The sequence below is a fragment of the Eremomyces bilateralis genome (genome assembly GCF_010015585.1).
Source record: "Eremomyces bilateralis CBS 781.70 unplaced genomic scaffold P152scaffold_1, whole genome shotgun sequence".
NCBI lineage: Eukaryota > Fungi > Ascomycota > Dothideomycetes > Eremomycetales > Eremomycetaceae > Eremomyces > Eremomyces bilateralis.
The window spans coordinates 1,942,991-1,957,317 of NW_022985067.1; the positions used below are offsets into that span (position 1 = coordinate 1,942,991).

General features: G+C 53.1%; 6 protein-coding genes across 6 annotated transcripts; 3 read left to right on the forward strand and 3 right to left on the reverse strand.

The window, feature by feature from the left end:
• Positions 1–1,437: 1,437 nt before the first annotated feature.
• Positions 1,438–4,365, reverse strand: P152DRAFT_21202 (SFT2-domain-containing protein). The gene is made up of 5 exons (XM_033674428.1): positions 3,916–4,365; positions 3,246–3,372; positions 2,743–2,807; positions 2,353–2,438; positions 1,438–2,061 (listed from the first exon to the last, which is right to left on the reverse strand). The coding sequence occupies exons 1-5, from the start codon at positions 4,142–4,144 to the stop codon at positions 1,909–1,911; spliced, it is 660 nt and encodes a 219-aa protein (XP_033539135.1). The 5' UTR covers positions 4,145–4,365; the 3' UTR covers positions 1,438–1,908.
• A 1,210-nt stretch (positions 4,366–5,575) lies between these two features.
• Positions 5,576–6,220, forward strand: P152DRAFT_21398 (uncharacterized protein). Its single transcript, XM_033674438.1, has one exon. The coding sequence runs from the start codon at positions 5,709–5,711 to the stop codon at positions 6,111–6,113; it is 405 nt and encodes a 134-aa protein (XP_033539136.1). The 5' UTR covers positions 5,576–5,708; the 3' UTR covers positions 6,114–6,220.
• Positions 6,220–6,856, reverse strand: P152DRAFT_21181 (uncharacterized protein). Its single transcript, XM_033674426.1, has one exon. It carries the CDS (start codon positions 6,777–6,779, stop codon positions 6,327–6,329), a length of 453 nt encoding a protein of 150 aa, XP_033539137.1. The 5' UTR covers positions 6,780–6,856; the 3' UTR covers positions 6,220–6,326.
• Positions 6,857–9,991: 3,135 nt separating this feature from the next.
• On the forward strand, positions 9,992–11,611 carry P152DRAFT_427405 (uncharacterized protein; the record flags this gene model as incomplete). The annotated part of the gene is made up of 1 exon (XM_033677297.1): positions 9,992–11,611. One exon carries the CDS (start codon positions 9,992–9,994, stop codon positions 11,609–11,611), a length of 1,620 nt encoding a protein of 539 aa, XP_033539138.1.
• Positions 11,612–12,354: 743 nt separating this feature from the next.
• Positions 12,355–12,950, forward strand: P152DRAFT_21402 (uncharacterized protein). Its single transcript, XM_033674439.1, has one exon. The coding sequence runs from the start codon at positions 12,506–12,508 to the stop codon at positions 12,806–12,808; it is 303 nt and encodes a 100-aa protein (XP_033539139.1). The 5' UTR covers positions 12,355–12,505; the 3' UTR covers positions 12,809–12,950.
• Positions 12,951–13,093: 143 nt separating this feature from the next.
• On the reverse strand, positions 13,094–13,469 carry P152DRAFT_379272 (uncharacterized protein; the record flags this gene model as incomplete). Its single annotated transcript, XM_033675694.1, has 3 exons — positions 13,094–13,142; positions 13,208–13,322; positions 13,436–13,469. Coding segments are annotated over 3 exons (198 nt in total), but the record flags the coding sequence as incomplete, so codon positions are not given.
• Between the last annotated feature and the right edge of the window lie 858 nt (positions 13,470–14,327).

The window sequence follows — 14,327 nt, forward strand, 5'->3', positions numbered from 1 at the left end:
GCGTTTTTACCAACCACATCACCTGCCACTCAACGTCGGTTCTATCTCTCGTCGACCGGAGTTCTACCACTCGGGAAACTTGGGGAGAATACCACCGCGCATCGCGGTAGGTCGAGATCCTCAAGGAAGGTTTCCGAATCCAGCCATGTTGCTGCGAAGCTTTGGTAGATTTGGTCCAGTCGAGTTACGATATGCATGGAGGAAGTCGGGTCAAGCCATCAAGCAAGACACATATGTTCCCCAGTTCTCCACACAACCCGCACCCCGCACTTAGACTTTTATGACACTGAGAGACTGAGACATAAGAAGGCCGCCACAATGGATTGCGTAAGGTTCGGGCACGTAGTACACACAAGTATTAGGTTCGGCCCGAATCTGGCCAATGTGGTGCAACATCGCGTCCTCTGTTCGGAGGCGAAGTAGCAGTAATCCGCAGGTTCCAGGCGCATCAACGATGCGCACACGGGTGGAGGATGGACTGCAAAACTCGCGGGATGTCCGGATTCTTTTCGATCCAATAACTATAGGAATTGACCGCCACGATGCAGGAATTGAGGTAAGGTCCCGACGCGTTCCAGGATCGGGCTACATGCTTCCGTACAACCCATCCTTTGTCATATCGACCCCGGTTTCCATGCTGCCTAGACGCGAATCGCAATTCGCAACGGACACTGTTTCCAGTAATCTCGTCGAGCATGCCCAGAAACGCATCTCCGGAGTTCCCACCCATCTCCTTCGCAAGAAACTACGAAGAAGGCTAAACCAGGTTTCGTCATGGGTACGAGCGCAACCGTATGGACAAAGTCGAGAGGGCCACCCACCCCCAATCAGCGTCGATGGCCATCTCCCCGACAATCCTGTATTCACGGATACGACTCCGAGAATACCATGTATTGGCTGCGGGTCTGATCGAATGGTCGATTCGGATGCCGATGTCCTTGACGGAGGGGTCCGTGTGACGAGCTGAAATAAAGTTCAGGAATGAGGGTGGTCTGTTAGTTGATAATTTAGACTATGCGACCGAGAAACGATGACGTCGACGTCCGATTGTTGGCCCATCCAGTTCTTTCGCAACACTAGTTCAAGGTAATGGTTGTGTGAACATGGGAAGGAAACCCCCTATCGGTCCGGGGACGCTAGGCAGTCGATAACGGTGGCGATGTGCAAACAACGGAAGTTGGAGTGAATGTAATGGATCGGTTGTCATCGGCATTTTTCAGTATGCCGAAGTCGGTGGTAGACATGGTAATATTTTGCCAGTCTGGACTGGAGCGTCTGCAAGCATTCGGAATTCGATAAACGCAGCATAAAAGCACATACACACGAAGCCAACTTGGGATGTATAGATTAAATGTATTGCAACATATGCCAAGTATCAGCTACTTGAACGCTTCAGTGCAAAATGGCTGTTCCAGGGGCCTTCCTCGATTGTCCAAGTGACGTATACAAGTTTTAAAATAGGATATGCCCATACGCCATGGGATATTACTCGTTTTGGTACACAAAATGCAAATCTTGCTGAAACCATACGATTGATCTTTGCCCGGTCGATCAGCGGATGCAGCCGGAAGGGCGCCCAGGCTCGACAGCAGGCATCTCGGACTCCTGCCACTGTCCGGTGGATGCTCTGACGTAGTGACGATCAGAACAGGCACAGTTGAACATGCCTGACCCTCCTATCTATAGGGAGTGACTTTCCAACGGAGGGGAGATTCGGCTGCAAGCGAAACAGGAAGCAGTCAAGAACGAAGACTCCACCCGGCATGAGAAATATTCGAGGAAGCTCTTGCGCTGAGCTCCTCTCAATGTCACCTAGATCGACAATGCTAAGCAGGAAGCCGAGCTAGCAAGTCATGATGGGTTGCCTTGGGGGGTCATAGGGCAAACGGCGAGAATGCGCGACGGATCCTAGTCATTCATCCACCCAGCTACTCTTCCACCGCCAACACGCGCCGCTAAGCGTAGGCCTTGCGAGCCCAGTGGGAAATATGAGACGAGATACCAAAGTAGACAGACGAACTGTGCGATGGAGGAAATAAGCGTGAGGAGGGTGGAATGGAGCTGTAAGTAGCCGAGTTAGCAAATGCGTACATAGACAGTGGGGATATCGGTGTACTAGCAGAAAGTGGAGGAGGGAAAGAGAACGTGGGGGTGGGGTGGTAGATCGATTGGAAACCGGAGAAAGGAGGTGAGGTGCATGCAAATCTCCGTGTATATCAATGCTGGGGTAGCTGCATCTTGCAAGGCTTTCCAGCGAAGCCCACACCAGGTGACATGGATCATGGTTAAAGGCGGATGGGGACTGGGGAGCAAAGCAAGGCACCTCAATCCGGAAATCAGATTGTCACTCACCTTAAGAGAAAAATATAGCGTCAAGCCGATAGACCCAAAGTAGGCGGCTGTGAAGGGAAGCCTGGGGCCTGATAGGAGATGTTTCACTGTTTGACACTCGGATTAGCGAAACAATATATTGTCCGAAGACAACGGTCAGAGGAGAAATAACGGGGTAATTGAAGATTTGGAAGAGGGCGACACATAGAATGAAGAAGGAAGTATTTGGGATAATCGCAGCACAGTTTGATGCTCGGTGTGACGGGGGAGGGCAGGAGAGGCAGCGGCAAATTGGTATATCAGTTCACCGCGCCGTACGCTAGAGTCATCGACTTGGTTGCAGGTCTGCCAAGTGTCGAAAGCGAGTGCAAAAGAAGTTGAGGCATCTCGAATATGAAACCAGGTACTCACCATAAGGCACCGGGCCCATCATGACAGCCCAAGAGGCTAGGAACAAGACTGATCCTATCGTCCATCTGTGTGTCAAGTGATTGGTTAGCGCCATCTCCAAGTAGTAGCGACTGAGACTAATGTGCCAATCGAAGCATGGTCGCCTAGGCTGAACAAAGAATTGCATCGGTGTGGGTGTGGGTGTGGGTGTGGGTGTGTGACCCCTGCCATGTCTACCCCCAATGCATCTCCTCGACCAAAAGGTGAAGGCAGAAACATGGCAAAACGGTCTCGTATGACCGTCGCCTGTGGGTTGCTTGGATATACGCTCATGACTCATCAGAGAAGAGGAGCCATGCACTAAAGCAGCTCCCTGTCTATGGAAATTCTGATACTCGAAGCCAGCACCTCCCATCCTATTGGGAGGATGAGTGGTATGGAATCGTAGATAAATCGGATATCCATGGGATAGGGGAATGGGCGTAATGTCCAGATGACAAGACCAAAAGTGAAAGGTCACTTACAAGATGGCAAACTTCCGTGGCCGCACCACAAAAATCCCAGTAGGGATCAGGACGAAGCAAGTAACGAACATGCCCAGAGCCGCGAGGTTCAAGCCGCCAAAGATGAGCATGCGATCCCATCGACTTACTAGAGGTGAAGCTTTCGCATTAGCAACGGAGTACAGTATCGTCACACTCGCCCAATGAGGAGAAACCGGTCATGACGCTAGAAGCAAAAGATGGATGGGCAAGTATCCAGGGTGTTGTGCGCCTGTCCGGGCCCTGCAGGGCGGCGGAAGAGCGGGAAGCTGCAGCAGGCAGCGTCGGGATGAAGGGAGACGAATGTCGCAACGCAGGAACTGCTTCTCATCACGTCATGCATCATGCATCGCATGGCTCATGTGGCTCATGTGGCCCAGCTTGCAACTTGGTCGGCTCAGCAGACGCGTTGGGTCAATGCGCCTTTTTCGTCGTCTCGCGCCGGTGCGAAGCGATGCCGATCGATCGCCGGCCAGTGTTTCGCCACCGCAAGCGTTCGAACTCGGGTTCCAGGCGACGATCATCGGTGTATGGATGACTCGACGGTAGTGGCAGGACGATGGCTCCCATCATTAGGCGCATGATAGATAGGAGGATTGGAGGCATTCAAGAAACATTCGGGAAGGCAATGGAGGAAAAGGCAAGTACTTACACGCAAACCATCCCTCTTCCTCGTCTCTTCGCGTGGGGGCTGGGAGCGGGGCGCCGGGGCCTTCATTGGTTGGGAGACGGACATAGCCTCCACCGTTGCCAAAGGGGTTGAGTGACTGGACTCGGCCCATGAATGACGATGACGGCGGCGCGGTGTTGACGGGCAGGTCCGGATCGCGCCGGCTCCAGCCCAAGGAGTTCATCGAGTCTCTGAAGGTTGTTGATGCCATGGTCGAAGCGGTAGTCGTCGTTCACGGGTGAGAAACCCGTTTCGCTTTTCGATTGCGGAGTGTTCGAGTGGGATGGAGGTACGACGGCCCAAGATGTAGGAATGGCAAGCTACAGATCGGATTCCCGACTAGTGTGTTAGGTGTGGTCGGGCGAAGGCTGCTGGGGCGTGGACTGTTCGGCTATTGATCCGATTCAACGAGCATCCGTTCGTTCGCGTCGACTGTGCCGCGAATCTTGGATCCGGCAGGGACGGGTCGGACAAGGCACCAGTCAGCTGGCGTGGTGGACGGGATATGCAAGATCTCGGTCAGCGGATCAAAAAGCCGGGCAGTGACGTTAGCCGTCTTGTGTCCGCTTCTCCGACGACCGTGGAGGATAGGAACAGGGTTGTAGAGGTTCGAAGAGCGAGCGAGGCCGGCAGGGACGGAACGGGATTCAGAGTATGGGTTCAACGTATGGCGCAGATGATGGGCGAATTCGAATGACGCCAGTGAAAGTCGGGTTGTATATTGCCCGTCTGTGTGTCGGCGCTGAACCCGTTCTGCTTCAGGTGATGGCACAAATCGTGTTAGGCCAAAGCGATCGAGGGCATTCGTACTTCGGTAGGACGTCGATGGATAGGCTAGCTACTCTTTCCACTTAGTCAAACGGCCGTTCTTGTGTGTGTACGCACCAAACCGATCCAACGGGGCTCTGAGACAGGAGGGAGGGCGCAGGGGGCTTGTGACAGACCAGGACCGTGGAATCTGGACGGCACGTTGAAGGGATAAAGACAATCAGGGCGTGACGAAGCAAAACGGACCTTAGGAACCCTTGTAACAGTTGGATGGCTGAGGGTAGAATATGGAGTTGTGGAAGGGTGTGTCGGGATCGGATCGAAGCAACTGGGATGGAAGCCGATGGATGGTGATAGGGCAGATGACACAGTGGTAAGGACGAAGGTAAGGTTTGGTACCTAACTAGTAGTATGATAGACAGAGCGGTAGGCTGGTGAACTGGTGGTAGGGTAGATCTTGAAATCGATGTTTAAGTTGAAGGTCAGACAGACAGCAGAGATGGATTGTAGTGCTAGTTCTGTGTACTATGTATGGAATACTGTAAGGATACGACATATCTGCGGTCGGATTGATCTGCAAGTGATGGATGGAGTCGTCAAATAATAGTGGAGGCCTGAAATGCTGAGACTGCTGGACAGTGGGGACTGGGGAGTAAGAGAGAGCCTAATTGCAGGCACTGACCGCCTGAGTTGAGAGCCGGAGTTGGAGCCTAAGAGCCTGTGTGGGGAGCTGAGCGCCGGGGAGGGGAGCTGAGCACCGGAGAGCAGAGAGATGGAGATACAGCATATCAGGCATTTACCGTGCGCCGTACTGGTGTTATAGCACGTGAATGTCAATCGAGGGTAGAAGCGCAGGCGGCAACCAATCGCCCTTCACTTCATGCAGCTATAGTTCTACTCTACAGAAGAGTTGCAAGAAAACCATAATACCTTGAGACTTAGGTACCAGTCGTCACCAAGGGAGCTGAGGAATAATTGCTGGTTGGTGTTATGAATGATTGGTTCTCATGTCAAGCGCCGAACCCTTCACTCCTGCGTCTATCCTGCATGTCGTGTTTACTGTGGCAGTATTTCCCCATTTCACCCTAAGACGTCATCGGACCACCACCTGCTCCCGCCGTTGCGACCTCAGCCTTGCCATGCGCAACCTGTCCATGACAACTTTGACAACTTTGACAACTTTGACAAGTCGAAGGGACCACAGGCGCGGATGCTGTTCGACCTGTCAAAATATGGCCCTAGATCCACCCGGTTCTACTCATTGGCTTGGGCTCCGCTGCGTAACTGGACTAAGCTGGCCGGCCCGGCGACGAAGGGTACATAGCCGTCCCACTGCGGCGGATGCAGGGCGGAGTGGTGGGAACGGGAAAGGCACTGGACGCTGGACGAGAAGAGATCGGTTCATGACCTGAGATAGTTCTTTTCTGTGGACCTTGAACATGGGGAAGTCGATTCCATCATGCCTTCAGTTCAGTCTTTCAGTCACGGTTGGTCATGAACCACACCAGTCGTGCAACTCGCCGCAACAATGCACCATCAGCCAACTACTAGCTAGTGCCTGTCTTGGAATCTTTTCGACCTTGATTTGGTAGTATCGTGCACCTCCACCACCAGTTGCTCCTTCCTTACTGCGTATCCTTCTCTATTGCATTTTTGCACTGCCAGTTCCTGATTCTCCACCCCACCATACCACCCCCCCCAACCCAAAGCGGCCTCCCAAGTGTGTATGGCAATGAGTCACGCCCATTTCCGCCTTGAGAGCACACGCGTGTACCTGTTTGAGACCTTGACCCAGATTGCTGGTCGGTACCAGCCACGGGCGAAAGGTCTAGTCGGGGGGTAGCAGTGCCATGAGCAGGAAATCCTCGGTCATGACAGTTCGGTGGCCTTGAGAAACGAAGGTGCCTGGTGACATGGGAGGGTGAGATGTGGAAGGGGGAGGAAGGCGGCTCGCCCAGACACTCCATCCTCTCCACCCCTCCATCTTCCTGCAACGATCCGGAACATTTGGCTCGGAGGGAAGATCGAAAATGAAATATCGGATGGCTTGGTCCTCCTCGTGGTGTCCCTCCTGTCATTGCTCCCTCGAGCGCCTGCAGTGCATCGTGTATAAAGCCGTCCAAACCCCTCCACCGTTAGGTAGTTGATCCTCTTTTGGATTTATATAGACTTTCCATCGTTTGCCGCCAACCACTCCAATTTTCCCTTGACCTGCCTTGTTACCTCCTCAATTTACATTTTACCTGCACTGTCCACACCCACTCTGATCCTGTCTCCGAGTATCCCGTAACCAATTGTCTTTCGGTTACTCGATTGGTGTAGCACTCCCAGGGTCTTACATCCCTCTGCCCTATCACACTGCATCCTGCATACAAGGAGTTGGCGATCGCAGCTTTCATCGAACGAGAGTTTCCAGCTTTGAGAACCTCAATTCAGACCACTGGAGGCAATTATTTGTTCGGAATAGCCGACGCATCGACGTTCTTGCTCACCGAGCGGAGGCAAATCGAAACCGACGTAGCCAGCTGCAGAAGTGGCACGGAGAATTAATAGGTGAGAGAAATTCCAGTACTACGACTTCCTTGGCCCTTGATCCCTCGTACTCCTTGCGTCCTGGACCCTCGGACACGAATAATTCGAGTCTACTCCGTAGACAGCTATTATACTCTGCCGCTGGCTCGATGCCAGTTCCCATACAGCCTATGGAGCGCCCGGCCACGGCTTCGGCTATTACCTCCTCTTCATGGACATCGGCAATATCAGCTACGAGGAGGCTAGCACCGATGCCATGCAACATCTATGGACGAAGCCTAGATTATTATTTTCTCCGTTCAGAATCTCCGTGGTGCCCTCACCTACATGAACTAACCAGGAGTCTATTGTCTGCCACACCGCAACACCCACCAGGGACGCAGCATCCGATCCGGTTTTGCCTTTTGGACTTTGGTCTGGGATGCAAGCCCGAAGAGAGGAGCATGAATGAATAGCATGAATGAGTAGCCACTAACCCACCAATTCCAAGGCAGCTTGCCTAGAATTCTTCCAATGCCGTTTTGGCTTTTGCTGACACTTTTGCCTTCCTTGGAACGTGGCTAACCATCGATGTTGTTGAAGTTACCCGTTCAGGCGTTCACCCCCAAGATCTGCGACCCCCAATCCCCGATTTCGCCCACGAGTTCTGTTGCTACTTCAACGGCAAGCCACAGACGGTTCTGACGCAGCGATTATTCTCCCTTACAGACGAGTCGAGTCCGATGGTGAACAGGTGAAGGAGAAGCAGACGTAGAAGAAGTGGAGCTGGAGTTAATCAGACCAAGAACTCGGTGGTGCTAAGACTGGGGAACTCAGAGGAAGAGCGGTTCGCCTTCAGACTTCCCCATCCCCCGCCCGGCCGCTATCGTGACTCTGAACCAGCGTTCCTCTCCCTCGCTCCCCTTAACATACAATTTGACACCACACACACGCTCCGACACGTACACTGGCTTCGTGTCATCATTTCTTTCCATTTCTTCACTTTCCCTTTCTGCACCAGAAGATTTTCGGATTGCAGCACACTCACCACACGATAATACTCCCTTGCTCTCTTGCTCCCTTGCTCTCTTGCTCCCTGCTGCACTCCTGCTATCAGCGGAAATTCTTCTTCACCCAACTCACTCTTACTCACACCTCTCACTCTCACACACTCACACCCTCACACCCTTTTCCAATTCAGTCTCCTCTCCACTACCTTTACCCACCAAGACTTCTGTTCTATTTTCAGCTCAAGAGGCTGCCAATCCATTCTACCTCCCCCTCTTGGCCGTCTGCCCCGCAATCGAACTTCCAAACCCAAGCAGGGCTCCTGGTCGCCCGCAGATTGCAATTCTGAACTCTTGCTTCAGCGCTCCAAACGCCACTGCTCCTGCTCCTTCCGTTAGCGAAGGACCCTTGCTCGATTCTCCGCCAACTCCGTTTGTCTCCCGGTATCTTCTATTAGCCTCCACCGACCCAGACGCAATCAATCGTGTCGGCTCCCTTCAATTCAGCCAACTCGCTCTTCCACCACCTGGACCACCCATCGTCCGGCTACATGCGTTGATAACTCGAGGTAAGCAAGTTCCACTTCCACTATACCTCTTGCTGCAATCCGCCCACCCAAACGGCTCCGCCTGGCGACTCCGTTTGAGCCCGCGACAACGACTGGATGCCCGCTCCCATCTCCGCTACAACCAGAGATAGGCACCGTCCGTTTCGTGTTACCGCTTGTCCCAAACTTGGGCAAAAGAACTCCTGGAAACGGTTCACGGCATCTTTGCTCAGGACAGCAATGCGATGCCGTCTGGCTCCGCAATTATCCCATTGTTATCCCCCCGCCACACTCTCCGCAATATCTGCAGTCTGCACCTGCCCTACCCATCCACCGCTCCTGTTCGCAGCACGTCGCTAACTTCCCGCTTCGTTTTTAATAGTCATCTTCTCGGGATATCCTTTCGTCCTCCATTTACCAGCCACATCGACATCTTGCCAATTTCCGATCCCATCGAAACACTCCACCTTCACGTTTCACAAGTTCGACTCTCGCGACATTATCTCGTCCCAGCAGACATTTCCATATCTGCATACGAGTCCACTGATCGCCAGTAAGCGGCACGGACGAATCACAAGCCATACCATCGGTCCAGTCAAACTTCCTGCCGTCCTACAAGTTCGGTGACTGAGGAAACAACCCTTCCACCCTTGCCTTCGAGTACGGTCCGAAAACAGACTGCGAACGATAGAATCGGGTTGTTAAACCCATATATCGGTGCACGTCATACGCACAAACTCGATTTCTACATCCCTCGACCCTATCCATGCATGGTTTGCCTCTGGTCCGTCATCTGCCTTGTCCACAGCTTTGAAACCCCGACCATATCCCGTACGCGCACACAAAGGCTTGCTTGGATTCTTTTGACCGTCGCGTGGCCGTCGTCCTGATCACGAACCTTGGTCGACTGCTGCATATCGTTATCATCGAAACGCCGGGGTGCTATATACGACGTTGAGAGAGATTGGCATCCCAGTATATTGGCCGCTGCTCCGAGCCTTTATAGTCGTAAGACGGCCCCTTCTTCTCGTGTCATTGATTTGATTCATGGCTGAATTGGCGTTTGCCGAGATCTTTCTTGTTTTGATATTCGATCTGACATTGCCCTGTAGGTTTCGGTGGTTCCGACCCACAATTTTTCCCACACACTGTCTTCCCCAGCATCAGCCTCGCCTTCAACTTCGCCTCCAATTCTCGATTGATCATCATCACACGGCCTTCACTATGGATAATACCGCTACCTCTCCTTATATCAAGAACGAGCCGGACGATTTCCAGTTCGATACGAACCACTTCGACAATTCCCAGTTCGGCCGGAGTCAGTTCCAAGGAAACAGCAATATGACGCCGAGTGTCAACCCCTCCGACCTCAGTATGGGGAATAACTTCATGAACAACCACTCATACGGGTCGCAGAATATGTTCATGGGAGGAGCCGGGATTGCCGACGACGAACTCTTGGATTTGGGGAATCTAAACGGAGAGAGTACGCAAGGGAATTTCGTCCAAGGACAGAACGGACTCGGCCAAGGCGCCAACCAAAACTTCAGCTTCAACGACGGCGTTAGCGGCGGGCCTGTGTCCATGAACAGCCAACAGCAGATGTTCTCTCATACACCCGATGGCGCGCCGATGGCCAGTCCTTTTGCCCACGACAGCCAGTTCTCCCATATGCGGACCATGCCATCGCAGTTCCCAGGATCACAGTCATACGACTTGGCCGCGCGAACACGGCCCAAGATGCGTAACGTCGACCGACATCACTCCGACTCACGCTCGCCCCTGACTCCCAAGAACATGAATGGAATCCAGCTTGGCACTCCCGAATCTGGTTCTTACGGAGGCCAGCCGATTATGTCCGGTCAACAAATTCGGACGCACCAGAAGAGCGTTTCAGGCACCTGGGACGGTACACCCGGCAGCGGTTCATGGGTCGACTCCCCCCTTCCCAGCAGCCCCCACCAAGGGCAAATGCATCCGCAAATATCCGAAATCCTCACCTCCGGTAAACACGCCTCCCTCCCCACGAAAGTCGACGCCACCGGCCACCTCCACACGGGAAGTGTCCCCACAGGACTGCAGTCGCAAGAAGCGAAACGCCGACGCCGCCGCGAATCCCACAATCTCGTCGAACGTCGCCGCCGGGACAATATCAACGAGCGCATTCACGATCTCTCCCGCCTCGTTCCGGGGCACCGTCTCGACGATGAGAAGATTCGGAAACATATCAATAACAACGGCCCTCTCTCACCGACCCTCGCCGCGTCCGGGATCTCGCCCCCGCAAGCGACCTCGCTCCTTGCCGGTGGTGCTGGTCGTCGTGCTGCCGGCAACATCACCACGGGACTGCCCATCGAGGAGAAAGACAAAGGCCCTAATAAGGGCGATATCCTCAACGGCGCCGTTAGCTGGACACGGGATCTGATGTGGGCGTTACATCGATCGCTGCAGCAGCAAGACCAACTCAGAGAGTACGTGGAGTCACACGGACTACAGTTCCCGCTCGAGTTTACGGAAGAGGATAAGCGCATGCGCACGGAACTGTTCGACTCCGTCAATGGGAATTCGACCGATAAATTCGTGTACTCTCGCGGTCCCGGATCCGGTTTGCGCGTTCCCCAACACACGGACTTCGCCGGCCTGGCGCTGGATGGTGCGCAGGGAAGCGGCCATAGTGGGACGATCAGCCCGCAGAGCCTGTCGCCGAGCGGTAATGCTGGCAACGTCAACGGTACCCAGGAGCAACAATTCTGGATGGGCCATGGACACCGGGCGAGCGGAAGTAGCGGAAGAGGGAGCTTTACCTTGAAAGAAGAGGATGAATTTGGGATGGAGCTCTCGTGATGACGCAAGAGGTTGCGACGAGAACGTGGCTGGCATGAATAGAAGGCCTTGCGTTCTTTAATTCGTTTGCTTCTCGGCGACTTTTCTCCCTTTTCTGGGCCGGCGTTTCAATGGCATCCTGAGGGGCATCCATTCACTGCTATTTCCACTCCAGCTTCTTTCAGACCGTATCAGCTACAGCCTGAGAAGGGCTAAGACGCCTCCCTTGCACTATTCCAGTCCGGGTTGGACTGCCTCGATCGACAAGAAGCGGAAGGCGAGGACATGATTCTCTTATTCCTATCTACTTCATGCACCGACAGACACTGGTCTATTTCCTCCTCATCTCCATCAACAGCACAGCATTTATTTTGCACTCTGTCCCTACTACCTCTGCAGATTTTCGATCTCCGATTTCCTTTCTTCGTTACTATCTTCCACAGGAAGTTTGCACATCGGCGTTCTATATCCCTTTCATTTCGTCTGGCCTTTCGAGCATTTGACTACGGTCAATGCCACCCATCGTTCTTTGACACGGAATCTCCTTCGGCTATCTTCTTACATGATTATGGGGCGCAGATTCAAGGCACAATTGGGAAGGGATACATTTAGGGGGCGTTGTTTCTCGATTGATCGAGAGGATGGGAGTGCTTTGGTGTTCCTTTCGCGAATGTCATGGGCTTGAGGCTCATTCGGTCTACGTTTCCTGAACTTTTTTCGCTTTTTCCTTCTGATGGGAGGGCCTGGTGGGACATGGTTAATGGGGGTTGCTAGCGAGGATATTACTGATATCAGACATCGGGAATTCAATTTGAATTTTATTCATACTGGTAACCATATGAGGGTGACCATGACCTGTAATCAAATAGCTTCACATACTCTCGCCCTTCCATCGGCGAAACTCCCACTTTCCAGATGCAAGATGTCCGCTCCATTTGCTGGAAGTGGACAACACACCAGCCTTCATGCGACATAGGTATTAAGTCGCTCTATCCAAACAAAGCTTATTGGAAACCGTCAACCAAATGGTGTATGAGCGAGATACTGCAATTTGCAATCACATTTGCTTCGGGAGGAGTATCTAGATATCTTCTTATATCCTACCGTAGTACAACACACCCGACCCAATTCTTCTTGTGCAACTCTTGCAACGCGTCGGATTGTATGAGTCCTATACTCTTCAACTTCTGCGGAGCTGGCCACTCGGACAGCCACTAAGCAGCAAGTCGACTCCAGTGGTTCGCAACAACTATTCGAGTTTGCCCGCGCTCCCCTACCCTGCTCTACTCAAGCACAGCCGTGCCCGAAGATCGAACACTTTGTCCATAATCGAACGCGGAGGAGGGCGTCATTTGCTGGGACGATCTCATCGTCTCATCGAACTTTTTCCAAAATCATTCCGCGCGAGAACTTTCTTTAGCCCTTAGCTCGGTCTGCGTCCGACTGCCCGGCCGATGTCCTCGAAGAAGCGGCCGTCGCGGCCTTCGCGGCCTTCGCCTCGATGTCTGCGAATCCCAAATTATCCGACGTGTCCGGTGCCATTAGATTCCTGCTCAGGGCGTCAGCAACGCTTCGCCCACCGCTGGCCGAGTCCAGATGGTGCTACGAGGATCGAACCTTTCCATCCGACACTCCAAATATTCCCGTGACAGCAGCCGGCACTCGTCGTCATTCGTACCGCGGTGTGACTTTATGCATCGGAGGTAGCGCATCATTTGGCGTTTGCATTCGCCTGTTTGCTCGCAGCGTCAGCCATCTGAGGATTCCAGGGGGATGTCCAAACACGCGAATCCACATGTTCGGGTCTCAATGCATCGGAACGGTTGGATGAGAGAGACAACATACCATCGTGATCGAGGGGAAACGAGCCGCGCTCGGGACTGGACGAAGGACAAACACGCACCGTCAGCTTCCAAGCATCTTCAATTGCGTCATGCCGACCGTTTGCAGCGGGTTGGTCATTGATTGCCTTCGGAATGGCACAAGAAGCAATCAACACGACAGCTTGCGACAAACGACAAATACGTACGGAGTCGGCTTCGCGTAGGACCTGCCACCACCGGGACCGCCGAATTGACTCATCTTTCCGGAGCAGGTGTCTCGTGGACAACCTCTTTCTGGGACCAAGGGAAAGGAGCTGCGTGATGCCTTTGGAAGAGGGTGAATACCGGTAGGACGTTGCTAACCCAAGGGACCAGAATCTTTTCTTTTCCCTTCTCTTTCTGGGTGGTCAGGTGAGGGTGGTGAGAGGGGGAGGAACTAACTAAGAACTAATACTGGGAATTATTATGCACGAACCGAAGCAAGCAGATGTCGTCTGGATAGACTCATGGCTCGGCGAAGGGGCTCACGGACCATCCGAAGGTACCTGTCATAACCTGTGCCTGGCAGATCACAGAATCGATGACTTGCATTCCAGTCTGCAGAGTCCGGACACGAAAGTTTTTTTCATGCCGTCAATTGTATTATTATTATTAATAATAATAAAAACAATGTTCCTTGCTAGGCACTTGGGCACTTAGGGTCTCCTAGCTGCCAGCCTTCCGCGGGGTCGTGCCATCATCTGGTGGCCCCTCCCCCCCAGCTGCCCGCCGAACTGCCCCGCCGAAGTCCTAAGGGTGGAAACTGAGAATAATGTGAGATAATGGGATTATTATCGATCTTTGGGGGGTTCGAATATCATACGCTCCCGGCATCCAGAAGGTAAGATGATGATGGTTTCCATGGCCAGTGCAGA